Here is a 24174-nt window from a genome sequence, read left to right as displayed (position 1 = left end):
CCCTATGAGCCTGGGGACAATGGGAAGGAAAAACTCCTTTGAATGGCAGAGGCAGCCATCTGGGCAATTTAGTTACCAATTAACCTATCCCTAATAACTATATGTCTTGGGACTCTGGGAGGAACTCATGCAAACTCCAAACAGAAAGATGCTAGGGCTGATGGTGGAATTGAACTAATGATCTTCTTGCTGTGAGGCAACAGTGGTAACCGCTGTGCTACCATGCACAATTTCCTCACTACTTAAATTGTGTACACACTACTGAGCAGAATAGGATAGAATAAACTGAGGAAAAACAGGAGCTTAGATCACAATCTGTCTCCATCTTGTGGCAAAACTGTGACCAAAGAAAAGGACATGACAACAGAGCAGAAGAAAAATACAATTTATTCTCTATCAGACCGTCAAAACCATTAAATACCGTAAGTCATCAGAATAAGACCCTCAAGAGCTTTAAATTACAAGAGTTACACACAGTAGAAAAAATCCTTTAACACAGCAACAGACTCACTGAAGATGTCTTACAGAAACAAGAGTGTGGTTTATAGGCATCAAGAGATGAGACCAAAAAGGGGAAAAAAGTATTTGTTCCAGCAGGGATTTTGTTACCTCATCATGAAACTTTATACAGAATCAGTTAGGATTTATTTATACAGAAATTACACTCAGATTTTATTCATTCACTTCTGATTAAATAAGAAAAAAAGTAACATTAATAGCCTCTACAGAAGAGGCACTTATGGAGAGGTCTGCTAAAGTCTACAAATATACGCATCAGTGAGAATATGACGACTCTATACAGCTCACACCAGAAGCCCATTGACCTCTTTGAAACTAAACTGGTATTGTAACATCCAGAAACTTGGAGGATTTTCGAAAAGACTCTATGAAGGTTTACCACTGTGGCTGACACGGGCCAGAGGGGGAGTGTTGTAGAGGTGGTTGACATTGCAATTCCCCTCCAAAGGCTGTGAGTTTCTGCACTTCATACCTGCAGGTGGCTAGTCAGCTGTAGGCCATCAGTTAAACTTTACGGTCCGAATAGAAGTTCAATGCAAATTTAAAACTACACCCCTTGTTTCAGTGGTGTAGTAACCGACTGCTTATTTAATGTCAACACACTTGATGGCTTCACTGTAATCTTTTCATTGCTTACTTCATAAACACCATTTATAGTATGCAAAGTATATTAATTCAATAAACCGTTCTTATGTAGGTGGTCTGACTGTAACAAAACTGGAAGCATTTTGACTGAAATACACCAACCAGCCACAACAAACTTCTGACAGGTAAAGTGAATACCATTTGTTGCTGATAACAAATGGCTCCAGAACATATGGAAGAGCTCCTGGTGTTCACCTGGCCTCCTCGTACCCAGATCCAAATCTGATTTGGCTTCAGTGGGATGAACCAAAAAAGCCAAATCGCAGAGGGTCAAAAAGACCCAAAATATCCACTTCTAATGTTCCACTGTCACTCTAAATAGGACACCTGCAGAGGTCCAGTTCCCTGATGGACCAGAGTGGTTTTGGAAGCTTATGTAATATCCCCCAGAAGCCAGACAGATGTCAGATCAATTCCACAATTCATCCTCCCATTAAATATACTGTGACCTAAAACTGTTAACTCTGTGGTAATTTTCTAGTGTCAAAAAGGATCCAGATATTACCCATTTTATTACCTGACACAGATGATCCAAATCATAGTCTGCGTTATACACGCGGTCTTTTGTAAAGGTGCACCAGTGACAACATCTAAGACAAACCTAACATAAAATATGAGACTGGAATAATCCACCTTCATTCTTCTCAACTACAAAAATTCAAGAGACTCGCTCTTTGCTGGGATGAAATAAATGCTTATGGTGAATCCATTTAACAAAAGAGGAGTAGACAGTGCTGATATGAAACATCCTTTAAAAATACCGGTAGTGTTTTACTGCCATTGACCACTGATGTTCCACAGCGGTTTAGGGTGTGTAAAAAAAAAAAAAAAAAAGAAGAAGCAGGAATTGTATGGGAAAGGCTTTCAAAAGCTTGTTCTGTCATTAAAGTCCCTTAAACCAAAGAATAAAATATTGGAATTCCTAAAAGTTCAACATAGAAACTGTGTAGTATTAACGGTTTCACCATATAGCAGTGATTTGCTCAAGTTTACATGTATATATATATATATTATTTTTTTCCTCGATATTGTGCAATAGGAATGTGCTTATGATTTTATTCTGACTATACATTGTTTAAATTTTTGTCTGTTTAGGGCTTGATGGTGGGAGCAACTATAGGAGGCACGGGGGAACTAGTAGGGATGACTCCTGTGGCCAGTAAGATGATAATGAGGATGATAATTAGGACGATCACAATTATGACCACAATCAACTTGACATTCTTCCACCAGTAGGAGCGAGCCACCTTGTGAGACGTCTGCTTGAAGTGCTGAGCCTACAAAAGGAAAAAGACAGGAGAATCAATAAAATTATGTAATAAATTCTATTGCTATAACTCTGTTTAGTCTGGAGTTGTTAATATTTTGCTAGGAAAATGTGAAAGAGGTACAGTTATTTATTAAAATGTGCAAACATAAAAGGAATTTGTTTTTCCAGAGTCAATAATTGATACCACCACTTTTATTCTTCAACACAGTCTGGAGTTTCTTAGGCAGCTTTCCTTAAGTGGTCTTCAGGAATAGTTCTTAGGCTTATTGAAAGACATTCAAACTCTTCTTTGGATGTTTCTGCCTTTTTTCTTCTGACCAGATGATCCCACACTGATTTAACAATGTTCCAGTCTGGGCTCTGTGGAGACCAATCCACGACTGATGGTGTGTTCTGTGTGTGATCTGTGTGTTTTTCTACAAATCAGATGCTTTCCAGACGATATTGCATGGTGGATCTAAAGCCAACAGTAATCTTCTGTGTTCATATTTCCATCAGCATCAATGACTGAAATGCAGGGCCAAACATTGACAGAGCCTCCATTGTTTTGTTTTTTTTTACAGATGTGTGCAGACATTCACTGTTGTGCCTCTGTCTTCCTCTGTAAAAGCTGATGAGCACTTAAACCAAAACATTTGAATTCATCACTTCATAAGACCTGTTGCCACTGATTTTCAGTGCAGCTCTGGTGCAATGTGGCATGCCTCAGCTTTTTATCCCCATTTCCCTTCCTTAAAAAAGGCTACTTGGCATCCACCCAGTCACTGAGACCATTTCTGATGAGGCTTAAGGGAACAAGATGGATCAGCTAAACATCACTAAGATGTCAAATCATAGCTGGGTTTTTTCCCCCTCTTTCAGATGCTCTTCATCTGTTGTAGATGTAGTTTTAGGCCTGTCCACTTGTCCTGTTTCCTCAATATTTTCTTTATGATAAATGTCATCTGGGTATTTTGTAAAAGTTTTCAGTTAATAGCTCTTTGCGAATCACCTTTTTGGTGAAACGATACCTTTCACGCCTGTCATGAGTCATCTTTGGCATTGTTCATAGATTCAGATAAAGAAATGAGAAAAAAAATATGTTTCTGTAACAGGCTGCTATTACCAAAGTGCCTAATTTAAAATTGGTTCTTTTTTTTACGTTTTGTCTCTTATGTGTAGAAACAACACTGATTCATGAATGCCATGAGAGCAAATGTTCTTTGTGGGGGTCAGACACATAACATGAAAATCAAAGTCACTATAAACTTAGTGACTACTGAAATGGCAGCTTGTTGCAGTTAGATGTTTGCCTCGCAGTGTGTGGTAATCAGTGTTGGGTAAGTTACTTTAAATTAGTAACTTAGTTACATTACTAGTTACTTCTATCAAAAGTAACTCAGTTACTTCAAGTTACTCGTTACTTTCAAAGTAACTAGTTACTAGGGAAAGTAACTTTGGTTTTACTCAGAATTCTCTTGTTAATGTGTTGCTTCCGTAACTGGATACCCAGCAAGTTTGCCAGTTTTCTAGCTTGCTTACTTGCCATAAGTGCACTGTGCCACCTACCAATAGAAAGGAAAAAATAATGTGCACATTTCCACGAGAGAAATTCCATGCCTGGACCGTCGTTGACCGCCGCCATGATTCTAGCCTGCTTTTTACATCCAACACAAAAACTGCAGTCGTGGTGCTTTTGATTGTACTCAGAACTTGGAAATTCTGCATTCTGAATAGGAAGATGTAGGTAACACCAGACTGCAGATGAGCTGCATACAGAGCTGGACTGGGACAAAAAAAAATCGTCCCAGGGAATTTGACTAGAGACCGGCCCACCATTATAGGAAAAATCATAAAGCCTTTGAATGAAAATAAACACTGTTGTGACAGTGATGTACACTGTTCTGATGGTATATATGTATCAATCTATCAATTGTTTGTTGTAAGACTCAGATAATTATTTTTTTTTAAAAGCGAAACATTTTAAATGAGAATAATAAAGAAAAGTATTTCTTTGTGCCCCCCTCTCCCTGTTAATGCCCTACATGGACCCCTGGCAACACTTTACTAGACCCGCCCCTGCACAGTTACCAGCTGTCAGCTACATAGAAAAGGATCCTGGTGTTATTTGTCTCTCAGAAACAGTTCATAACTTCCCTTCAACTCATTCATATCACCTAAAAGGTAAACCTGTTTCTCCATCACCTGTTCAGCTCTGATGATTCAGTAAGGACATCTCCTGGTTTAATCTTCATGTTTCCCTCTCACCAGATAACCAAATCGATATCATGACCAGCAGCTTTTACAGCTGTGGCTCCAGCAAACATCAGCTGATACTAGAAATTAATATTAAATACATTCTAACAACAGCTGATCAAGCTTAAACGTGCTGCTGTTGTTTAGCGCCACATCCGCTGGTTTCCTCTTTCTGGCGCAAAGTGGGCGATAAACAAACAAGAGAAAAGCCGATCAGCTGATCGAAGTAGGAACAGGAGAGGAGAGAAAGAGAGAAGAGGCAGCTGTGCAGCGTAAAGACAGAATAAATCCAGCTTTGTGTCTTTTTCATTGTAGCTGAAGCTGTGTTCCTTTTCAGCTCAATACGAAACGCGTAATATTTTCTCTGAATTCGAGACGATTCTGTTTTTTTAGGGGACGGTTGGAAACTCTAATAATTAACCTTATGAACAAAATAAAGTTCAACATCAGTAACATAGCACCCACCCAGCTGTATAGAAACTCCGTCATGCTAGCTAGTACGCAGTACGAAAAAGTCAGCATAACAAAAATAAACTGCACCTAAACTTGGTTTATATCTGACCCAGATAGTCTGCAGGTCATAACTTCTTACCTGAAGTTCAGTTCACCTGACACTTGGACCGGCGGCCGCTTCCGGTCTCTGCTCTTGCCTCCCTTTTCCTTCATCCACCTGCTGGCCTCCACCACTTGCTAATGTTACTGAATCTGTGGAAGCTCCGCGATAGCCACCACACGAAGTAACGAATAACGAACCTATCTAAATCCCAGTAACGAGTAACGCGTTCCTGGTTTTGGCATAATAACTAGTTACCGTGCTCGTTACCACAATAATAACGTAGTTACTGTAACGCGTTACTTAATAACGCGTTAGTCCCAATACTGGTGGTAATATTGTAAAAAGGTGTATTCTAACACAAACCGTGATGCTTTTCCAAAATCTCACCACATCCTGTATTTTAGTACATTAAGTTAACCAAGTAGTGACAGAAAAGAAAAGTCCAGTAAAATGAATGTGTAAAATAGCACCTGGAAACTCAAATTAGTGCTTGTGTTATTAGTTTATTTTTATTTTACCCAAAATATCACTGAGATCAAAATTAAAGGATCTCTGTGTCTTTAAAAAGAAACCTGGCCTCTGTCATGTCACCTAAATCAAAATGCGTAAAGCTTTAGAGTTCATTTGACTGTAGCTAAATGTTGCCACATCCATGTAGTTGAAGTATAACACACATGTGCCACCAACAGGGTAGCCCTTACATTACAATAGGGCACAAAGTCTTCCATGCTAGCAGTCAGAAACTTTCCTAAATCATAGGTAGTACTAAAAAAGATGGAGGTACCTTCCTTGTCGAAAAATTAAGCAAATATGAAAGTTCCTTAAACCTACAGTCTCTCTGAAGGCTACTTGAATATGACAGCTGTAGTAGCAAAAAGACTTCTGGTCCTTCAGAAGCCTATAGAAAAACATTGTTCTGACCTGATCTCTAGAGAGTGTTTGCTAGTGAGTTTATGGTCCTAGTTATTCATTTTAGGTCATAATGAATAAAAACTATTTACTAAATCTTAATTATACCAAGGAAGATTACATGTGATATTTCCTGCTCGCTCATTATCTAACAACTTGCCAATAACAAATCCTTATCCAGTGAGCACGCAGTTTTACTTTTAGCTCTGCCTCTCCTTGTCACATCCATTTGTTCAAAAATGGCTTAAAAACAGGATTTCACAAACCAATGGGGGATGTACGACTGAGCATTAGGACAACATTAAAAACAATAGTGTTCAATTTGAGATTAAAGTCAAAATAGTATTTTGAGAAAAAAGTCGAAATGTGAAGATTAAAGTCGTCTACATTGTATAGATGACTTTTTGAAATTGTACTTCAGAATCTGTTTTAGTTACAAGGAAATAATTTCTCTTTTTTTCCTCCTCACAATAATAATAATAATAATAATTATTATTATTATTATTATTATTATTATTATTATTATTATTATTATTATTATTAATATTCCTCCTAATGTGTCCCTTATACTCCTCATTAGATGTCACAGTAACCATGTCCATCTTTTACACCGTCTACGGCTGTAACATTAAGCCTGATTAGGAAATGAATGCTATTACTGTGTGTTTGAGATCTTGTTTTTCCATGAATGGAAATGGAAGGTAAGTGTGGTCAAATACAAGTGTTTAAGCTCTAAGAAGTCTTTTCCTGCTGCAACCACAACCTCAAGAGTACAAACGGATAACAAAACAGATAAAAGAATAATTAGCTTTACTGCTAGGGGACACTATAGTTGACCTCATTTGGTTTTATTTACATTTTACACAGTTGGCTTTGTAAAAATCCTTAAAGTTGAATAAGGGCATGAAAAAGGCCACACTTCACCTGTTCTGTTCTGTAATGTGGAGAACCTGACACCGCCCGAAGTGACTTGTTATTCTGGTTTAACTGAACAGTATCACTAAGATCACAGCTTACCAAGCTTTATTTACAAATGTGCATGTATGGGAGTATTGTCCACATCTCAGCCTGCTTTTACACACAGCCAAGTGAAAGTTAAAACTCTCGTGATCACACTGACCCCTGCTTGCAGATCCTCTGTCTTGCCCATTAAGTCATCCAGCCTTTCTCCTCGTGCCAGGATCCGGTCCACATTCTGAGTCATGATGCTTTTCACGCCATCCACCTGATCCTTTAGAGCCTGCACCTTGTCCTTAGGCTCTGGCATTTCCTCTATCCCTCCACGCTCCTGGTGTAGAGAAGGGTCATTAAAGAAGAGTTAGCTGCAATCCATTTGCAGAAACCATTTTCTATTTTTAACAATGTTAAAAACAAAAACAAAAAAACAACAACCTTCCCCGAAAATACAGGGCCTCTTTGGATAACAGAAAACCACCAACCCATTAAGTTTAAAGAACCCCCTCCCCACACACGCACACACACACACACAAAATAGCGCTGGCAAGAACTGCCTACAAGCAGAGAAAAAATGAAAAGTATCAGCTGGGTGAACAGTGAAGTCTGCTAATCAATCAAGCATATGCTGCATGTAGCACTACTTTGTTCTCTTGCTCCAAGTCATAGACATTAAATGGGTGCAATTTTGAGATAGAAACTATGATATATCCTGTGATACTGATGCTTAGTTTGTTAAAGAAAAAAAATGTTAACCTGATTTAGCGTCAACAAAACCAAAATGTGTCCTTCGGGCCTGAAAACATCAGGTACCTATCTACCGTACTTATGCTTTGAGACCTCAAAAATGTCAAATGTTTATATTTGGGAGTGACTGTCTGAATATCAAAGGTTCTACCTTCTTTTGCAAACCTGTCTCTGGAAAATCTCTAAAGACTCACATAAGTGCACAGCTAAATTGCAAAAATATCCCTTTATAAGTCTTTGATGAGGCCCGGCCTCTTCATGTTTTATTGGACATGAGTATCTCCATGATTGTGTCTGCAAATAACAAAGCAGCATGTAATGTAAATATGTCCTTTTGACCCGTTTGTAACCACAGTATTTATTTACAAGCCCTTGAGCTGCACCTTGTGGCTGTTAAATGATCACTTTTATACATCCGTGAAGGTCTGCTAAGAGCATGTGTGCATTCAAGAGAAACTTCAGCTGTTACCTCACATAGCTGTACATGTGATTTCAATACAGAAATGCTGTGTGCAGTTGGGTGTGTGTCAGTAAACATGCAGGGACCACTCCGTCCCATGAGTCAGCAACAGACTGTAACAAAACTGTCTCTAGGAAACGGGGCAGGTTCTCCTGCATCATGTGTCTCTCGCCTCTCCTGTTACCCCGCCCTCCTTTCTTTTTCTCCTTTTCCATTCATCCTTTTTCAGAAGAAGTTTCTGAAAAAAAACAAACTCTGGAGTCATCTTTAATTTTATTTTTCTTGTTATATCTTCATTACATGTGTTTAATCTCTCTCACTCCTCTGTACCAGTGCTAGCACGTCAGTCATTCAGGCCCACTGAATGGCTGATGCCTATCAAGTATCAATAAACAGAAAGTAAAGTGTCCAAGGCAGCTGCAGAGGGCGGCTACATTAAGCATCTAATTCAAATATTTGATATGTTGTAAGCTGGGTGACTTCAGTCTCTCTTTATAAATTGACAGATAAGGGGTCTTGTAAATATGTGGTTGGTGCATGAGGAAAATGATCAAGGAAGTACACCTTAAAATGTTCCAACAGATATTTCCTGTTAAAATGTTTGACTGCAGCTGTAAATCCAAAACATGTATTCAAACACTTAATCCTTACTGCTCACACTGATGTAGTCAAATGGGAAACTGCCCTAATCTGTGAGGACACACACTGAGATTTGAATACTACAGGAAGTAAGATTTTCCTACAGGCTAGAGGGAAACTTATTTTGATTTAGGTCGACAATGTTGAGTCATTACAGATATTTAAAGAACTGCCTGGACGTTCTTATCCGTTCAGCAGAATAAACAGCACTGACTGCCAACAGAATATAATTAGTCCATTATGTGGCCTTTTCTGTTATTAGTTAACAAAAAAGCAACCCCCCCCCAAAAAAACAGTCTTCATAGCAGCCAGTGCGACATGAAAGTATGCAAAGAAAGATGTTGGAAAGCACACACACATGCCTCTCTTGTGCCGACATTAAATAATGTTAAAACATGAGAGCAGTAAACCTAATTTAGCACGTAATAAACGCCACTTTAGCTGCTCTACCTGTAAAAGTTTATTTTTCCCCTTTACTAATAAAATCATCATCATCACCATCACCATCATGTGTTGCCCAGTGGATAATATCTATTTTGTAAGGTAGGTAGGTTAGCATTAAACTGCTACTTGCTCTAGCAGAGCTTGGCTACAGGCGAATGGCTCCACCAACGACCTGTGAAACATTCTTGAAATACGTGAAAAACAACCGTTTTATCAGTTAGTAACATGTATTATAAATACACAGTAGTACATGGAAACGTTTACTTGAAGTATGCGGCTTTATTTTTATGGAAAACAAACGCATCTCAATTTTACAAAAATCATTTCCAACACGTACAGAGCACTGTGTGTAATTAGGCCATTTTGTTAAGCTGCTTTACTTAGAACTTGCTCCCTCAAAAATGAAAAAGTTAGTGCGCTGACTTAAATAAGTTATTTTCAGTCGAGGTAGGTTTCAAGTTAAGTACAGGTTGATTTATGTGGAAGTACACCTGTTTGAGACTGTCGCTGAACTAACTGGTGACGGCGGGGAGGCTTTCGAACAACATAAACAAAGGTCATTATCACCTACCGGATCAGTGTCCATCTTGTTGGAAAAAATGTCCTCTATCCGCAAACTGATGGATCTACTTTCTATAAAAGTTGACGATTTGATTTAAAACCCTTTAAAACCAGTTTAAAGTCTCGAAGCAAATACGTTTCTCCTGGTTTTACTTCCTGGTTGTTTTTTTCCTCCCTTAATTGCCTTCTTCCAACTGTTAAGTGAACTCAATCTCCGTTTCCGCCCTTTGGTTTCCAAAATAAAGCAACCTATCGTTTTAAGCTAAAGTGGTTGGGTAAACATTAGAGAAAAAAAGATTATATAAACAAATATGTCTCCTTTAATCTTTACAAGTAATATCGTCTTTATATTTTATATACTCGTATTCACATATTGATTTTCACTGCCTGTAAAAGTATTGTAATGATTTTGAAGCGAGTCAAACTTTCATTGTCGACCTGCGTGCTTATATTTTGCAGGTGCATACGTTTACTTCCTTTATTGTCTCCAAAAACACCTGTAGGCGGCAGTCCCTCTTCTATTGTTAAAGAAGACGTCATACCAAGATGTACCCATGATATGCTGGCGGTGAAACCCTTAGCGATGAACCTTTTGTAACTTTGTGTTCAGGATGGCTGACAAACTTGCTTTCTAACTTAGCATAACTGTAAAGTAACACAATGCATTTTTGATAGTAAAGGAGGATGGACAGTTGTCTTATAATGCTGGCATTAGATGCTTTCTCCTTGTTATGATTTTATTGTATTTTTCAGTTCATATTTTTCATATATTATTTGTTTATGTTTTTTTGTTTATATTTCAAGGGGACAACAGTGAAACTGGAGAGCAGCACTCTTAAAGATTAGCAGCAGTGGCCTCAGCTCAGTTACTCCTCCCTCTCCTGGTGTCACAAATTTCACCCAGCCAGCAGCTTGAGTCCTGACAAACCGGTTTCTTTGTCTGGTGAAACTGGTGACGAAGATTGAATACTGGTCATTGCATGCCCTTATGTCATGACTGCTGCAAGCTGCTTTGAATCAGAAGCAGCTAAAAATAATCAAAGGCATTACGACAATTTGGGAAAACTGTTTGAAAACCATTGTTTAAGTGTGCTGAAATACTGCCAAAGAACAGGAAAATGTGGGGTAACATGTTTTGGATTTAATTTCTCCATCAGATTTTAGAAAAAAAGCTTTTATTTCTGTTCACAATGTACATTTTTTGTGTGCTGTTGAGTAATTAGCTACACACAGGATATGCATCAACTGCACAAACTAAAAGGAGAAACAAACATTATACTATATTATAAAGAATAAAAGCAGGTAGAGACAGGAGATAGAAACAGGACAGCGTCAAAAAGAAAAAAAATATACAAAGTAAAGAGCTGAAAAAGAAGAGAATTGAAGAAAAGAGTAGCAGTAAGCCTGATGTGATTCATAATTCTCTCAGTGGCCTTGTTTGATGATGATATCTGACATGTCATCAACCTTCACCAGCTCCAAATTCTGTAAAAAAAACAAAAACAAACATTAGGACTGACTATTTGTAAGGGTGACACAGCAGTACTACATTTTAATGTACTCTGTGGACTTGCTGAACCAGATATGTAACTTTAAGGAACATCTGCCAGCCAATCAGGAATGAGAATGTTTGGACATCCTATTTCAGGGAATAAAGAATGAATGAATGAACTGAAAAATAAATTGCCCAATTACACACCCAAACTTCCCGTTTCCTTCCTTAGTGAAAATTCCTGGTGCTAAAGCAAAATAAATATTTTCTTTTTTTTTAAAAAGCCATAGTGGCAGAGTCTGTTTCAGGCTTTATTCATGCTGTTGATTGTATGAAACCACATCAGTGTCTGATCTCAGCAAAAAAATAAATTAAAAAATAACGCATACCCCAAAAAGATGCTAAAATACTACTTACAAATGTTTAAATTGTCAAGTATTTCTAAAATTGAAAATTTTAATGATCAAATATCAAAAGCTGTCATTTAGGATGTAATTGTATTTATTTTTATTAGCTTTATCAGCATTTGTGATAGCTGTCTAATTGCTAACTCTTCTACACTGTGCCAAATAAAAAGGCGTAATGAAATTAGTGGAAGCAAAACACATCTTTAAGTTGTCAAGAGTAGGCTGCACTGGAATAACGCAATAAATGTCGTTATCAGATATTTAAATCTATTAGTTCTCGTGTTTTCCACAACTTCTCCAGGAGAAGAGCAGAATGTTCCATGCACAAACGTTTGATAAAGCAAAGGAAAACCTCAAGTTGGCACTGCAAATCAACATGAGGCTGCTCTGACTGAACATCTTCATCCTACGATGAAACATTTCTAACCTCCAGGGGGATAACACCGCTATTCACAGGGCACATAAATGCTTTAAATAGTATGAAGGTTAAAAACTACAGTTCCCCTAACCACCACTTGAGGTTGACTCAAAAGAAGGAGTCAATCTCCATACACTCCAATGTTAAAATGCCTAACTGTAAAGCATTAAGCCTGGTACAAAAAATGTGTCTGGTATCTGCAGATGTAAAGTTTTACATCTCATCATCTAGATAATAGAGTTGGAGCATAGAGGTATAGTCTGCTGTAGTCATTACATAACATTTACTCTGTGTGTGCACTGTTGGTGCCTTTTATTGGATTATCTGACTAATATTATAGCTTACTATGTGGTACAAATCATTTATTAGTATTTATTACTTATTACTGATTAATACTGTGTGTTGTACTGGTAAGAGTTCATGTATGTGACTTACAAACTACAAACATTAGCTGCGATAGCACTTAGTGCTTTGACCCATGTGAGATAATTTCTGGCTCCAGAATAAACCAACAAGGTGCAGAGTCCAAAATCAATGGGTGACATCCCTTTAGCTTTAACCATCTTTGCATTTAAAGCCAATCTGGCTGCTATGGGAAGTGCAGTTTGACATTGGTTTAATTTTTCATCCCTTGATGCTGCAGCTCATTTTACACCAACATGAGGACAGTACATACATCACAATAATAACAAATGAAATCAAATAAACAAAACATACAGCAAACAACACTCACCTTTTCATTGGCAAGATGAAGTAAAGCAACAAACGCCAGTGCCACTGACAGGTTCTGAGCCATTGTGTTTGGTAATCTGAATATGTGTGAGAGAGAGACAGAGAGAGGGAGTGAGAGAGAGAATTTTATATTTCATCAATGATGATTTTCATGATTCTAATGGAATTAGTATTTCAGTGACACTGTGATGTGATCGTGTATAGTTTCACACTAGCTTGACAGAGAAACTTCTACATCTCAAACCATAATTTTATATCTAATATTCTTTTGGTGAGGTCTGATACTCCTCATTAGTGCTGTGCCATGGCAGACATGACAAGAGATCTGCTTATACCTTTGAAGCAGCGTCTTTGTGGTCTGACTGAACACTTTCTCTCCACACACTTCAGGTTTCTCCACAGTCTCCACCCCCTACAGGGAACACCAAAGAACAAGTAATAAAACACAGAGTCAAACAGAAACGCAGTGAAAAAGGGCCGCCTGGCAGGCAACTGTGCCCACCGCATGTGAGGCATGACCAACCTGAAATTTGTCACTGTATGCACCACAGAAAAAAAGAAGCTAATACGCGGTGTGTAATTTACCTCTGTGGGTTTTTCTGGGCTGTCAGTCAGAAGAGTCCACATGCTGTTCTTGAGTCTCTTCATGTCCATTTTCTTTGCTGTCTTGGCGTAGTTGATTTCAATCTTGTTGACCTACAAAAACAATCAATAAAAGTAGAACTATAGAAGTTTACAAACAAAAATTCTGCTTATAATATATTCATTATTAATGATTATTTGTCCTAAGTCATAAAGCCGTTTCAGTTCCATCTTCTATTTTTCAGTAGGGTATGATAAAAAAATATTACTGCAGAAGCTTTTGAGCAGAGATGGTACTAAAGGGAAGAGCCACTTAAAGCACAACTAAACTAGCTGCATTGCTCACCCTGTGTGGCTCAGGTACCAGATCCTCCTCCCCATAGGTGGACACGCCCTCGAGATCTTGTGAGGGCGGAGGCATGCTGTCACTCGAAGGCTGTGTGTCATCTGAACCAGCAAACCCTTCAACATCATCATCACTGTCACCTCCCTGAAACAGAAGATGAATAAAGATTTGACATGTGGTTCCTAATCAGTTGCTGATTTGCCGTGACGGGGATTTGTTAATTCTTTCATTCCTCAGCAGGTTAGATGTTGCTTTTAGCTTCTTCCACAAGATTTGATGCAGAAAGGGTGTAGTTTCCATGTAGTGTCAGTCACAGGTGTGTGATACATAAAAGAAAAGGTTTTAAACAGCCGCTCTGATATAAAAATGTCATATAGAGATATAATTGCTATAGCACTGCCATGTATTTTTGTTTCCTAGCGCAAGTCAGTGAGACAAGCCCAAGGATTTGTGAGACTGACAGCCCTGTGTCGGCTTCTGATCACGATTTAGTACCTAAATAAGGAACTACATCAAACTCCAGCACAACACAGTACCTGCAAAATATGCAACAAAAACACACCATGAAGTACAACCAGGCTGTGCAGGAGGAGATACTAGCAGCTGGTGATGTGTGACTCAAAAGTAGACAAGAATAAATGACTGCACTCAATACGACAGGAACAGCAAAACAGTGGATAGAAATCACTGATGTGGTTAAATGGTGAAAAAGTGGGGTTATTCTACTAAAAAATATACATTTATTGGTCTTCCAACAAATTGATGTATTACATAGGGGGAGTAGGTGCCATCTTGAACACAGGGGCCGAGATAGACATTGTTGTTCTGCATAATCACATTTAATGTACATGGTTAGACACAGGCCACATGTGTAGTATGTCAAATGTTGCGGAAAAGACGAGTCGTAGGCATTTGTAACTGATGAGAACAAAAGGAAAAATATGAATTTTTATTTCTTTACTAATACTAACAATATATACTAGTGATTGTTGTAGTTATTGCAACATCAAAATACAACCCTAAGATTAAAATTTGCGTTTCATAACCCAAACCACTTCTGGATAAACCAGAAACAGTAAGATTTTACAATATAATCAATTCAGAATTGATAGTGAAAGGTGTCCAGGCATGCGGTTTAAAATCCTGCCCAATGAAATGTGCTGAGCTACCTGCTGAAGTAATCCCTTGTGATAAATAAACACCTGAAATTAGCTTTCTTAGAATCAAATCAAAAGTGATGCTAAAAAGAGTTTTTCAGACCTGTAGACCTGGACAGAAGTTGGCTGTGTCATTGGCGTTGTTGTAGTCATAATCTCCAATGCCTTCTCCGAGCTCTGCAGACAGCCTCTTCTGTCCTTCTGGACTTAACTAGAGTAAACAAGACCAGATTGATCAATATTAATACGTCCCAAACAACTTGCACTCAATTACGGAAATATTGAGTAAATTAGATACTGACTGTAAAACTGTCCAATTTTATGAAAACAAAAACAAAACGAACAGTTGATATGAGATTCAAACACATCCGAGATCATTTTTGAGATATCGCATTTTACATCAGAGAGGTAAATAGGAAGTCCATGTGATACTGCAAGCCATATTAAAAAAAAACACTAAAAAGAAAATAGGTGTAAATATTAAATCATGTCTGCAGAGTTAGAAGTATCTAAAAAAGTTAATAATTTTAATTAAATTACAAAATCCTAACATAAAGTATGGCCTGAAATGGTATAAAGAAATAAGTCTTACTGTGCTGGAGGGTTTGAGGCTGAGCTGGGAGAGCGTCTCTGGAGGAAACTGGAAATCTGCTGGTAGAGTTGTTTTTTTACTTCTGGCACTAAGTGCAGACTTGGTGTTAGTGGTGGCAGCCTGTGAAAGGAAAGGAAGATAAAGTTTGGTTGGTGAGTTTCCCAAAAATCTGTAATCCAAAACTTCAAAACTACAAATCCTTTTAGAGATTCAACTGAATTTAATCATTATAGTTAAATCACAAGAGTTATGTTTCAATGCAGAAGCACACAAGAAAAGACTCAGATCAGCAAGTTTCCTGATGCATACTTGACAAACAAATGAGTTTAGGTTCAGTTCACAAGGATAACACCCTTATTAGCACTGATTCTGTCTTCATTCTGAACAAACTGATTATTTCATGGTCAAAAAGTTTCTCTTTTGCTTCAAATTTTTAAACTGTAGGTGGCTATAAATTTTTTAAAGCATTTACATGCTGGTCAACCAACATCTAAAACCAGATGTCCTGAGCAGATACATAAAAGACTTCCACACATGGTAATTGGGATGGAGGCTGCATCAGAAATAATTCTCAAAGTACTGAATACTGTGTTGCCATGGCCACTACTCCAAAAAGTACTACGTTATAGTCACAGTGCCCCTGTTTTAAGCAGATGTAGCACGCTGAGAAAGATCACATCTGACTCTGTCACTGGACTCTGCTACAGAACATGCTAAGCTTTACCTCCTGTCACCATTACTAATATTTGTACATGAGATTGATGTTATTATAATAACCATGGCAGCAGGCTGTCTCTGTTCACAATGACGTGAAACACTGAAATGATTGAAGAGCTGGTCATCTATGGCTCAAAAAGTAGTCACAGTAGTTTAACAGGTGAATGTATTTGACAGCTTCATAAATACTAAAAGAAAAAAGACAGAAGCAGCAGAGATGTTTTGGGTTTTTTTTACCCTTGTTGTTCGGAAGTAGGTATCAAAGTTGACATCGTCATTGAAGTCTATTTCAAAGGTCTTTTTGGGCTTCCTTTTACGTGTCTCCTTTTCAGGCAAATGATCCACTGTATGACATAAAAGTACATAAAAATGGTCAGAGATTACAGATGGCAGGTTACTTTTACACTGCACACATTCAGTGAGAAAGGACAAGCATTAGAAAACCATCTCAGTTGTTAGAGAAAAGGCCTAATTTACCACCACATCACTCAAAACAGAAAATAATCCTAATTTGTAAACATCATGCTTTCAGTATGACAGCATAATGCATCCGAATGCATTTATGATAGATTTCAGGCAAAGTGAATGTGGCAAGCATCACATGTTACTTCAAAAATAAACGCAGTAGCATAAGCCTACATTTAATCTTACCAACATAAATAAGAACATTTTTTAATGTGATGTGTTGTCTGTCAACATCTACACAAACTTTAATATGTAACATGTCTTGTTTAGTGTAATTACTTCTCTAATGTCTGCTCACATCTCACAAATATCTCTATATCTGAAGCCAAATCTGACCTGAAGGATGGCGCTGTGATGTTTAACAACTGCAGCACAGCAGGACATAATTTTTGGACCGTGCAAGTCACTAACAATATATCAGGTCTAGAGTGGTTTGAAGTGTTTGATCCTAGGCAGTTATTCTAGTCGGTTTTACAGCCTTCTTACTGACGTGTATTACTCAGCACCTGCTGTAGTACATGAAAGTAGGGTGGTTAAGCTAAGGAGTTGTGCTGAGGAGTTTCTTTGTGTGATGAAAACAGAAGCTCCTTTTAACCACCGACTGTTGGGAAGTGGAATATTTTAAAAAGCAGCACAATTTCAACACCTTTTTGACGTCTCCGGCTGCTCATCGGCTTTGTAAACTGGATGGTTTCTTAAATATGAAAGCTTACAGAAATTACTTTATTTACATTCAAAGAAAATTTGGAGTTTGGTATTTTGTTATAAGGTGCAATAATGCAATGCTTTTACTGCAACTAAAATGGGTCTTTGCTAAAACCTTAATTTCACTCACACTTGTGCTTCGGTTTGAACTGCCAGTAGCCAGGTCCAGCCCACGTGGCCATGGTCCTGGGGCTGAAGTATGAATACTCCCTGGGCTGAGAGGACAGCTGCAAGCACATGGTGGTGATGTCTCCCTCTCCAATGGGAATCACATCCCTGTATGGCATCATAAAACCATTCAAACTAAAGCAAATTTACCATCCATTTATAGAAAAGATTTAGGAGACAGACAAGGGGAAGGGAAAAAACCAAACAAAAGACTTCCCTGAGCTGCTGTCCAATCCTCAATATTACCTTCTTTTGCCAGAGCCAGAGGGCTCAAAACCCTCCTTGTGTTCCTTTGATCCATCCTCACAGTCACCCTCTCCCTCCTCATAGTCACCATCAAAGTCAGGGCAGTCATCTTCCTCTGGCTCTGGCTCGGGCTCATTGTTCACGTCAAACACATGCTCGCCCTGCTTCATCTTCTCTAAGAGCTGATTCATGGTCTGAAAGAACATGCATACAATATTCAATTCAAACCTGCAGGACTTTACATTTCTAAGGACTTTTACTTTGCAAGCAAAAATGGTTGCTCACATTACAGCTGTAGTAAAATAGGATTTCCTTTATGTATCAACTAAAAGAGAGTGATAAACTGAACAAAAAAAAAAGGAGGTCAGTTTACAAAGGATTAAATCAGATTTGTAGGATGGAAATTCCATAACCTAATCACATTACAACTAGTATTCAGAAACAACTGATAGAAATAAGCACTTGATCCATTTTCTCTTACCTGCTCCGGATTCCAGCTAGTGAACGAGAAGTCTTGCAGTGATGGGCAGATGGAGCTTTTCTCCTGGGAACGCTGCAGTCCGGCTGCCAGTGACATGTTACAGAAAGACAAGTTTTAATTTCTGGGAGATCCCAAAGAATGACAGTGATACAGTGCTAAGGTTCATATGAACATCCAACTAGCGGCACAATATTTAATGTCCAAGTGTAAATGAATTTATTGGGCTTAGTGAAAGACTTTTACCCATGAATGGGGATGCTGGGACCCCCTGTGGAGGTGGAGGAGAGTAGGCGGGTCTGGACTGCAGGAGGGTCATGTGGGATGGAAAGAGCAGCTCGCAGCGACTGCTCTCACTGAACAGAACTGACAGGAAGACTCCAGCTGTGCTGCTCTCATCAAAGGATGAGGCCATGCGCTGAAACATGGGGTCCACCTTTGTGGGGAAGACAGAAAGTTTATCATAAACACAACCTAGCTTGATATCAACTAAAAGAGGCATTTAAGCTTATTACTATGGCAAAGTGATGCTGTGATAGTAATGAAAAAATAATAAAATAATAAAATAAAAATCACTCGAGGTGTCTTCTAAGACAACATCTAATTTAACTATTGATCTAAATCAAACAAACTTATCAATCATCAGTGGATTTAAGCTGATTGTAAGGCTGTAATCCATGATAGTAATCCAACATCAACTCTAGCAGTGATGCTGAAGTTGTTTAACATTTAGTAAAGAGACCTCTGTACATAAGTGCATATAAAAATTTGGTACGGGGACTGTGCCACCCTTTTTTTTTTTAGTTCTAAACAGTAAGATTGTTCTTAATTTGATTGCTAAATATATAACAACACCAAAAATAGTAAGCAGTATTCATAAATTTGTATTTTTCAGCTTATCATGTTGAACAGTGAGTTTCTGTACAGGAAATAAAACAGAAGGCTGTTTTTATTTTTTTACTGATTCTCCTCTACACTAACTTTTTCCTCATGTAATATAATCACAGCTGAAGCATGTTCATATCAATAAGGATTTAATTAATTAAATAATTAACAAAAATCTAAGCTCATAAATAGCCCAAGCCTAATGAATATACTTTCAGCTCATGTTCAAAACCCATCACATATATCAGCTGTTAAAACAGCTACATTACCTCAAGTGAAGAAACTAGTATAGTTTACTTGGTTAGAATCAAATACCGCTTACTTAGATTACAGCACTGTTTGTGTTGCGATGATAATTACATTTGGCATAAAAATAGAGATCTACCTCTCTCTGGGTCTTTGTTGTTTCTATATTATATATATCAGTTTAAAGCATTCCACCTATTTTAATGGAGTGAGGGTGTGTACTGCATCTCGAGGGAGTTGCATCTTCCATTCTGGTGGTATAAGATAACAACATAGCTGAGTCTGTTGGCTACAAAACAGAACGATTTGACCCAAAATCCAAACAGCGAAATGAAAACAAAACAAACAACCTCTGAATGTTTTTAGTGTTGTTCATTTATGCGCATTAATGAGCCGAGATCTTGCAGAACAACAGTGTAAACAAAGGTTGTTTTCAGTTCATTCTTATTTAACCCAAATGCTGAATTCCTGGATCTATACATCGATAGCTATATTCTATTACTGCTTATTGCTGCATGACATAAGCAATAAGCAGGAATATTTCCCATGATTAGTCATTGGCATAGTGGTCCAGAAGCCCTGAACGATACTTCTCCTATTTCAAAAAGTAACAAAAAAGAACTGAGGTGCGCATTATTTTAGTTACTTTGCTAAGACCTCTACATACCTCACATCTCCTCTCAGACTCAGCACTGTTGATGTTGCTCAGGTTCTGCTCTACTGTCTTCTTGGGAGGCCTTTTCTTCTTTGGCTGCTTGGCAGTGACTTCACCTCCTGCAAGTCCTGCATCATCTCCATCTTCCTCTGTTGCACCATGGCCTGTATATGCACAAAGAATTCAAAAAAAGCAGAAAATGTTCAATAGTACAGGAAGGTGGGTTCAACAACTTTAAAACTGTGTTAGAAAAAGCCAGAAAGCTCAAGCCATAGCACAAGTATGGTTAAAAGAAGAGACTCTCACCCTCTCCAGGTTTGGTTTCAGCACCCAGACCACCCAGCACTCTGTAGGCATCAGCATGAACAGCATCCACTCTCACAGCGTAGATTTTCGTACTGGCATCCAGAGTGCCAGCTGCCACCTTTAGGATGAAAAGATGTAAATATTGAAGGATACTACTTGCAAAGCTAAATAATAAATACATATTTCACAGTGTACGACATCACCTTTTATAGGACCCTTCATATGTTGAAGTAATTACACCACAATACCCCTGCAGTTACTCTAGGTTAATACAGAATCCTGCACTTTCTCAGAATGAGTGGACTTATTGCTTGTGAGATGAGAGATCACACTGGACAGAATGCAGCCTTAATTTTGTATAAATTCTGCTTCTCTGAATTAAAATCAAACTGGTGTTAGCACCTGCCTAACTTAAACAAGTCAGGTGGGTGCTGAGTGCAAGAAATATATTTTCCTGATATTTTAAACACACTTAAAAAACAAAACAAAACACATTTCTATGTTCTTCAACAACCAGAAAATTATTTATCATGATGCTTCATTCAAATGTTTAAATCAGTTCAAAGACTTTTAGAGAACCAAAATGATGAATGAAACAATCAGTTACACATACCTTGAAGTTGGTGAGCTCTGAATCCTTTTGTTTGAGAATATCAGCCATGTAATCAATCAAATGCAGACCAAATGCATTTTTGGTGGTGATTTTCTGTTGATAAAAATAAAAAAAGTACTTTATTCATTTATTTGCCCTGTATTTCATCATATTTTTCATCTACCAATCACAGAGAAAGACAAAGGACATTTACTGTAAAGGGAAAAGAGGAAAATGCATGCACATACAAATACTTACATTTTCAGTGGAGAGTTTTATGCAGGTGGAGTAATGCTCTGAGATCTGTGCATTTGACAACTTGGGCACGGCAGCAGGAGTTCCCACAGTGCTGATTAGGACAATGAGATTGTCTTTGAGCTCTCATGATACATAGCAGCCAAGCAGAAAGGTACTGTTTGTCAAAGCCATGGCACAAAATGTTTTTACAAATTACTTTTAGTCTTGCCATTATCTACAGCATACCTGTGAGATGCAGAGTCATTTAAGGAGGAATCACTTGCAGCTTGAAGGTCAATGACTCTTGACCTCCTACGCTGACGTCGCTCCTGCTCATCATCGTTTCCAGGGAAAGCCGACAGCAGTGGAGTGCTGCTGCCTGCAGGAGACAGACCCTTATTCTTCAAATCGGATGACATCCATCCTGGTCGTACCCGGGAGACGGGTGTGGAAGCTGCGCTCATCTTTGCTGGAGATAGGAAAAGATGTTTGGACTGAACAGAGGGTTGGAAAGAAATAGTGCTTAAAGAGCAGAATTCAGTGCTCTGAATGTACCGTACACATATCAATTATGAAGCAGGAGAGAAAGTTAACTTGGCTCAGTTAACTATTTGTTGTAGTTAACTGAGCCAAAACCAAAATTAACATGTAAAAAAACCTCCTCTAATCAACCCAAATAAAATCTTTAGGAAAAATATTAAAAGTAACTCGATGGATATCGGTGGTGAAATCTGTCAATACAACCCACGGGATGAGGAATTAAAGTATATATTTGATGCTAACATAATTCTGAACCAGCTGTTTTTACAAAGTGCTGTGCTTGTGTTGTTACAGCTGTTTGGAACTTACAAAGGAAAACAAAGTTTATGCCAAGTTTAAAAATCACTAATGAGAATAAGAAGAGAGAATGTGGTCTCATGATGACAAAGAAATTGGGAGAAAAAAGACACGACAAACTCTTATTGCTGGCTCTGGTTATGCAAGCATGATATGCTAGGGTTAAGTTCGCATCAATCTTGCCTGTTTGCTACCGAAACAATGTTGTTTACTTTAAGGGTTCATCATTTATTAGTATAGCACAGCACAGTCTCCGAATCCTTCCTTTTGTAGACTCATATCCATTGACTTTATTCTGGATTTCCATCAACTTAACTTAGCTTGAACGCTACTCGCATATAAACAAAGGAACTCTACAATAAAGTATTAAACCAGTGAAAAGGTTATATACATTCAATTAAAGTCAATTTTCAGAAAGCAAACGCCATCTTAGCACAACGTATTTGGTAAGCTAGTTTAGTAAAATAATCACGAAAGAAGCACATGTACTGCCCAAACGCACCTACATGCTTACGCTAACTAAGCTAACTTTACATGCATTTTAGCATAACAACCCTAACTTCTGTATGAACGTGTTCTTACAGTTAGCGTTAGCAGGCTTACTAACAAATAAAAACTTTATCACAAGACCTGCTTCAGCCCCGAAACGTACCGAGAATTGCCTTAAATCCGACGGAGACTTATGTAGACCCGTTATAAGTTGTAATATGACAGAAAGAACAAGCAGCAAATTTCTTCCTGTCCAGCGTTTGAATTTTTGCGCCGAACGGTTTACGTAGCAGCAACCTACGTCATGACGCTAACCACGCCCACCACAGCGAGAGAAAGTGAGATTCAGAGTAGTTTAATGACCCCCTAGGAAACTATGTACGAAAACAGTGATCTTGAAATAAAACTCAATTATTTTCTTCTTTAATATTAACATAAAGTAGTTTTCGTTGAATTGTTTATTTTATGATATTGTTTAATAAAAACATTACATCACGAAAAAGTAAGTGTTCATCAATTTTTATGACAGATAATCAGGGTTTTCTTTTTCATTTTCAATACCATAATAGCATCCCCCACCATGTCTTCTTATGCAATGATCTTTTGACTACCATGATCATTGACGAGTGAGTCAGTAAATCCTTTAATGTTTAAGTGGTCTGCTCCTTAATAAGAGCAATAACTGGTACTGACTGAGTGTATTTTGTAAGTGAAGACATACTGAAACAGTGTTTGCTGTAATCCTCACAGATCAAGCATGACATGTGAGGCTAGGGTCTCGAAGTTAAGCAGCTGTGACTCAGTAAACATATATTGATATTCACATCACACTAAAGCAAAACACCATTTCCCCATGTTTCATCAAAATTCCTGCACAGCTAAGAGAGCACACATGCTGTCACTTTCATTTTTTAGCATCTTTTTACTTCTGTCACTTAATAGACACTTGATAGATATTGTTTGACAGCCACAGCCGCAATTCTAACAACATCAACTGACATTCAGCTACTGAAGTAAAGACTGAAAAGCAGCATGCAAGTTGCACAGTACATTTCATTAATAACTATTTTTCTTATAATTATTAACTGAAATAAAAACTAAAGCAAAAGCAATCTTTCTAATGACATGAAGCAGCGGCTTCATTCCATTTCATTCGGCTACTCACTAGATGGCAGTGACAATCAAGACTGTGTTGCTGGTAAGCTGTACGGTGAATGGATTCAGAATTGATATAAGAAAGTCAAAATTTTGTTAAGCTACTTCCAGAATTTTAAATATCAGTTTTCAGGGAAGTAATAATTAGGTAAGTAATAACTGTGACACAATCCCATATGATTTCCTCTAAATGAATATTCTCATTCAAATGAGAAATGCCAGTTACATCCCTTTATTAGTGTGACACTAACCCTGCTCAATTTTTCCCATTTAGTTTTTGTCTATAGGGACCTTCTGCAAAAGACCTATGGGAAAAATTCAAAGTTAA

The 24174-nt window shown here is 37.9% G+C and overlaps 2 protein-coding genes across 2 annotated transcripts; both read right to left on the bottom strand.

The window, feature by feature from the left end:
* Positions 1 to 370: 370 nt before the first annotated feature.
* On the bottom strand, positions 371 to 10141 carry vamp8 (vesicle-associated membrane protein 8 (endobrevin)). Its single transcript, XM_063490587.1, has 3 exons — positions 9950 to 10141; positions 7255 to 7422; positions 371 to 2441 (listed from the first exon to the last, which is right to left on the bottom strand). The coding sequence occupies exons 1-3, from the start codon at positions 9962 to 9964 to the stop codon at positions 2256 to 2258; spliced, it is 369 nt and encodes a 122-aa protein (XP_063346657.1). The 5' UTR covers positions 9965 to 10141; the 3' UTR covers positions 371 to 2255.
* Positions 10142 to 11156: 1015 nt separating this feature from the next.
* On the bottom strand, positions 11157 to 22914 carry ncaph (non-SMC condensin I complex, subunit H). Its single transcript, XM_063490155.1, has 18 exons — positions 22855 to 22914; positions 21612 to 21834; positions 21387 to 21477; positions 21150 to 21242; positions 20537 to 20654; positions 20243 to 20394; positions 18691 to 18880; positions 18448 to 18530; positions 17967 to 18160; positions 17683 to 17828; positions 16620 to 16726; positions 15666 to 15785; positions 15177 to 15284; positions 13917 to 14060; positions 13574 to 13684; positions 13324 to 13400; positions 12990 to 13065; positions 11157 to 11424 (listed from the first exon to the last, which is right to left on the bottom strand). Exons 2-18 carry the CDS (start codon positions 21827 to 21829, stop codon positions 11365 to 11367), a joined length of 2088 nt encoding a protein of 695 aa, XP_063346225.1. The 5' UTR covers positions 21830 to 21834; positions 22855 to 22914; the 3' UTR covers positions 11157 to 11364.
* Positions 22915 to 24174: the final 1260 nt, after the last annotated feature.

Source organism: Pelmatolapia mariae, linkage group LG12 (genome assembly GCF_036321145.2).
Source record: "Pelmatolapia mariae isolate MD_Pm_ZW linkage group LG12, Pm_UMD_F_2, whole genome shotgun sequence".
NCBI classification, from domain to species: domain Eukaryota; kingdom Metazoa; phylum Chordata; class Actinopteri; order Cichliformes; family Cichlidae; genus Pelmatolapia; species Pelmatolapia mariae.
Note: the sequence above shows the minus strand (reverse complement) of the source record. Positions and strands in the feature narration are given on the sequence as shown.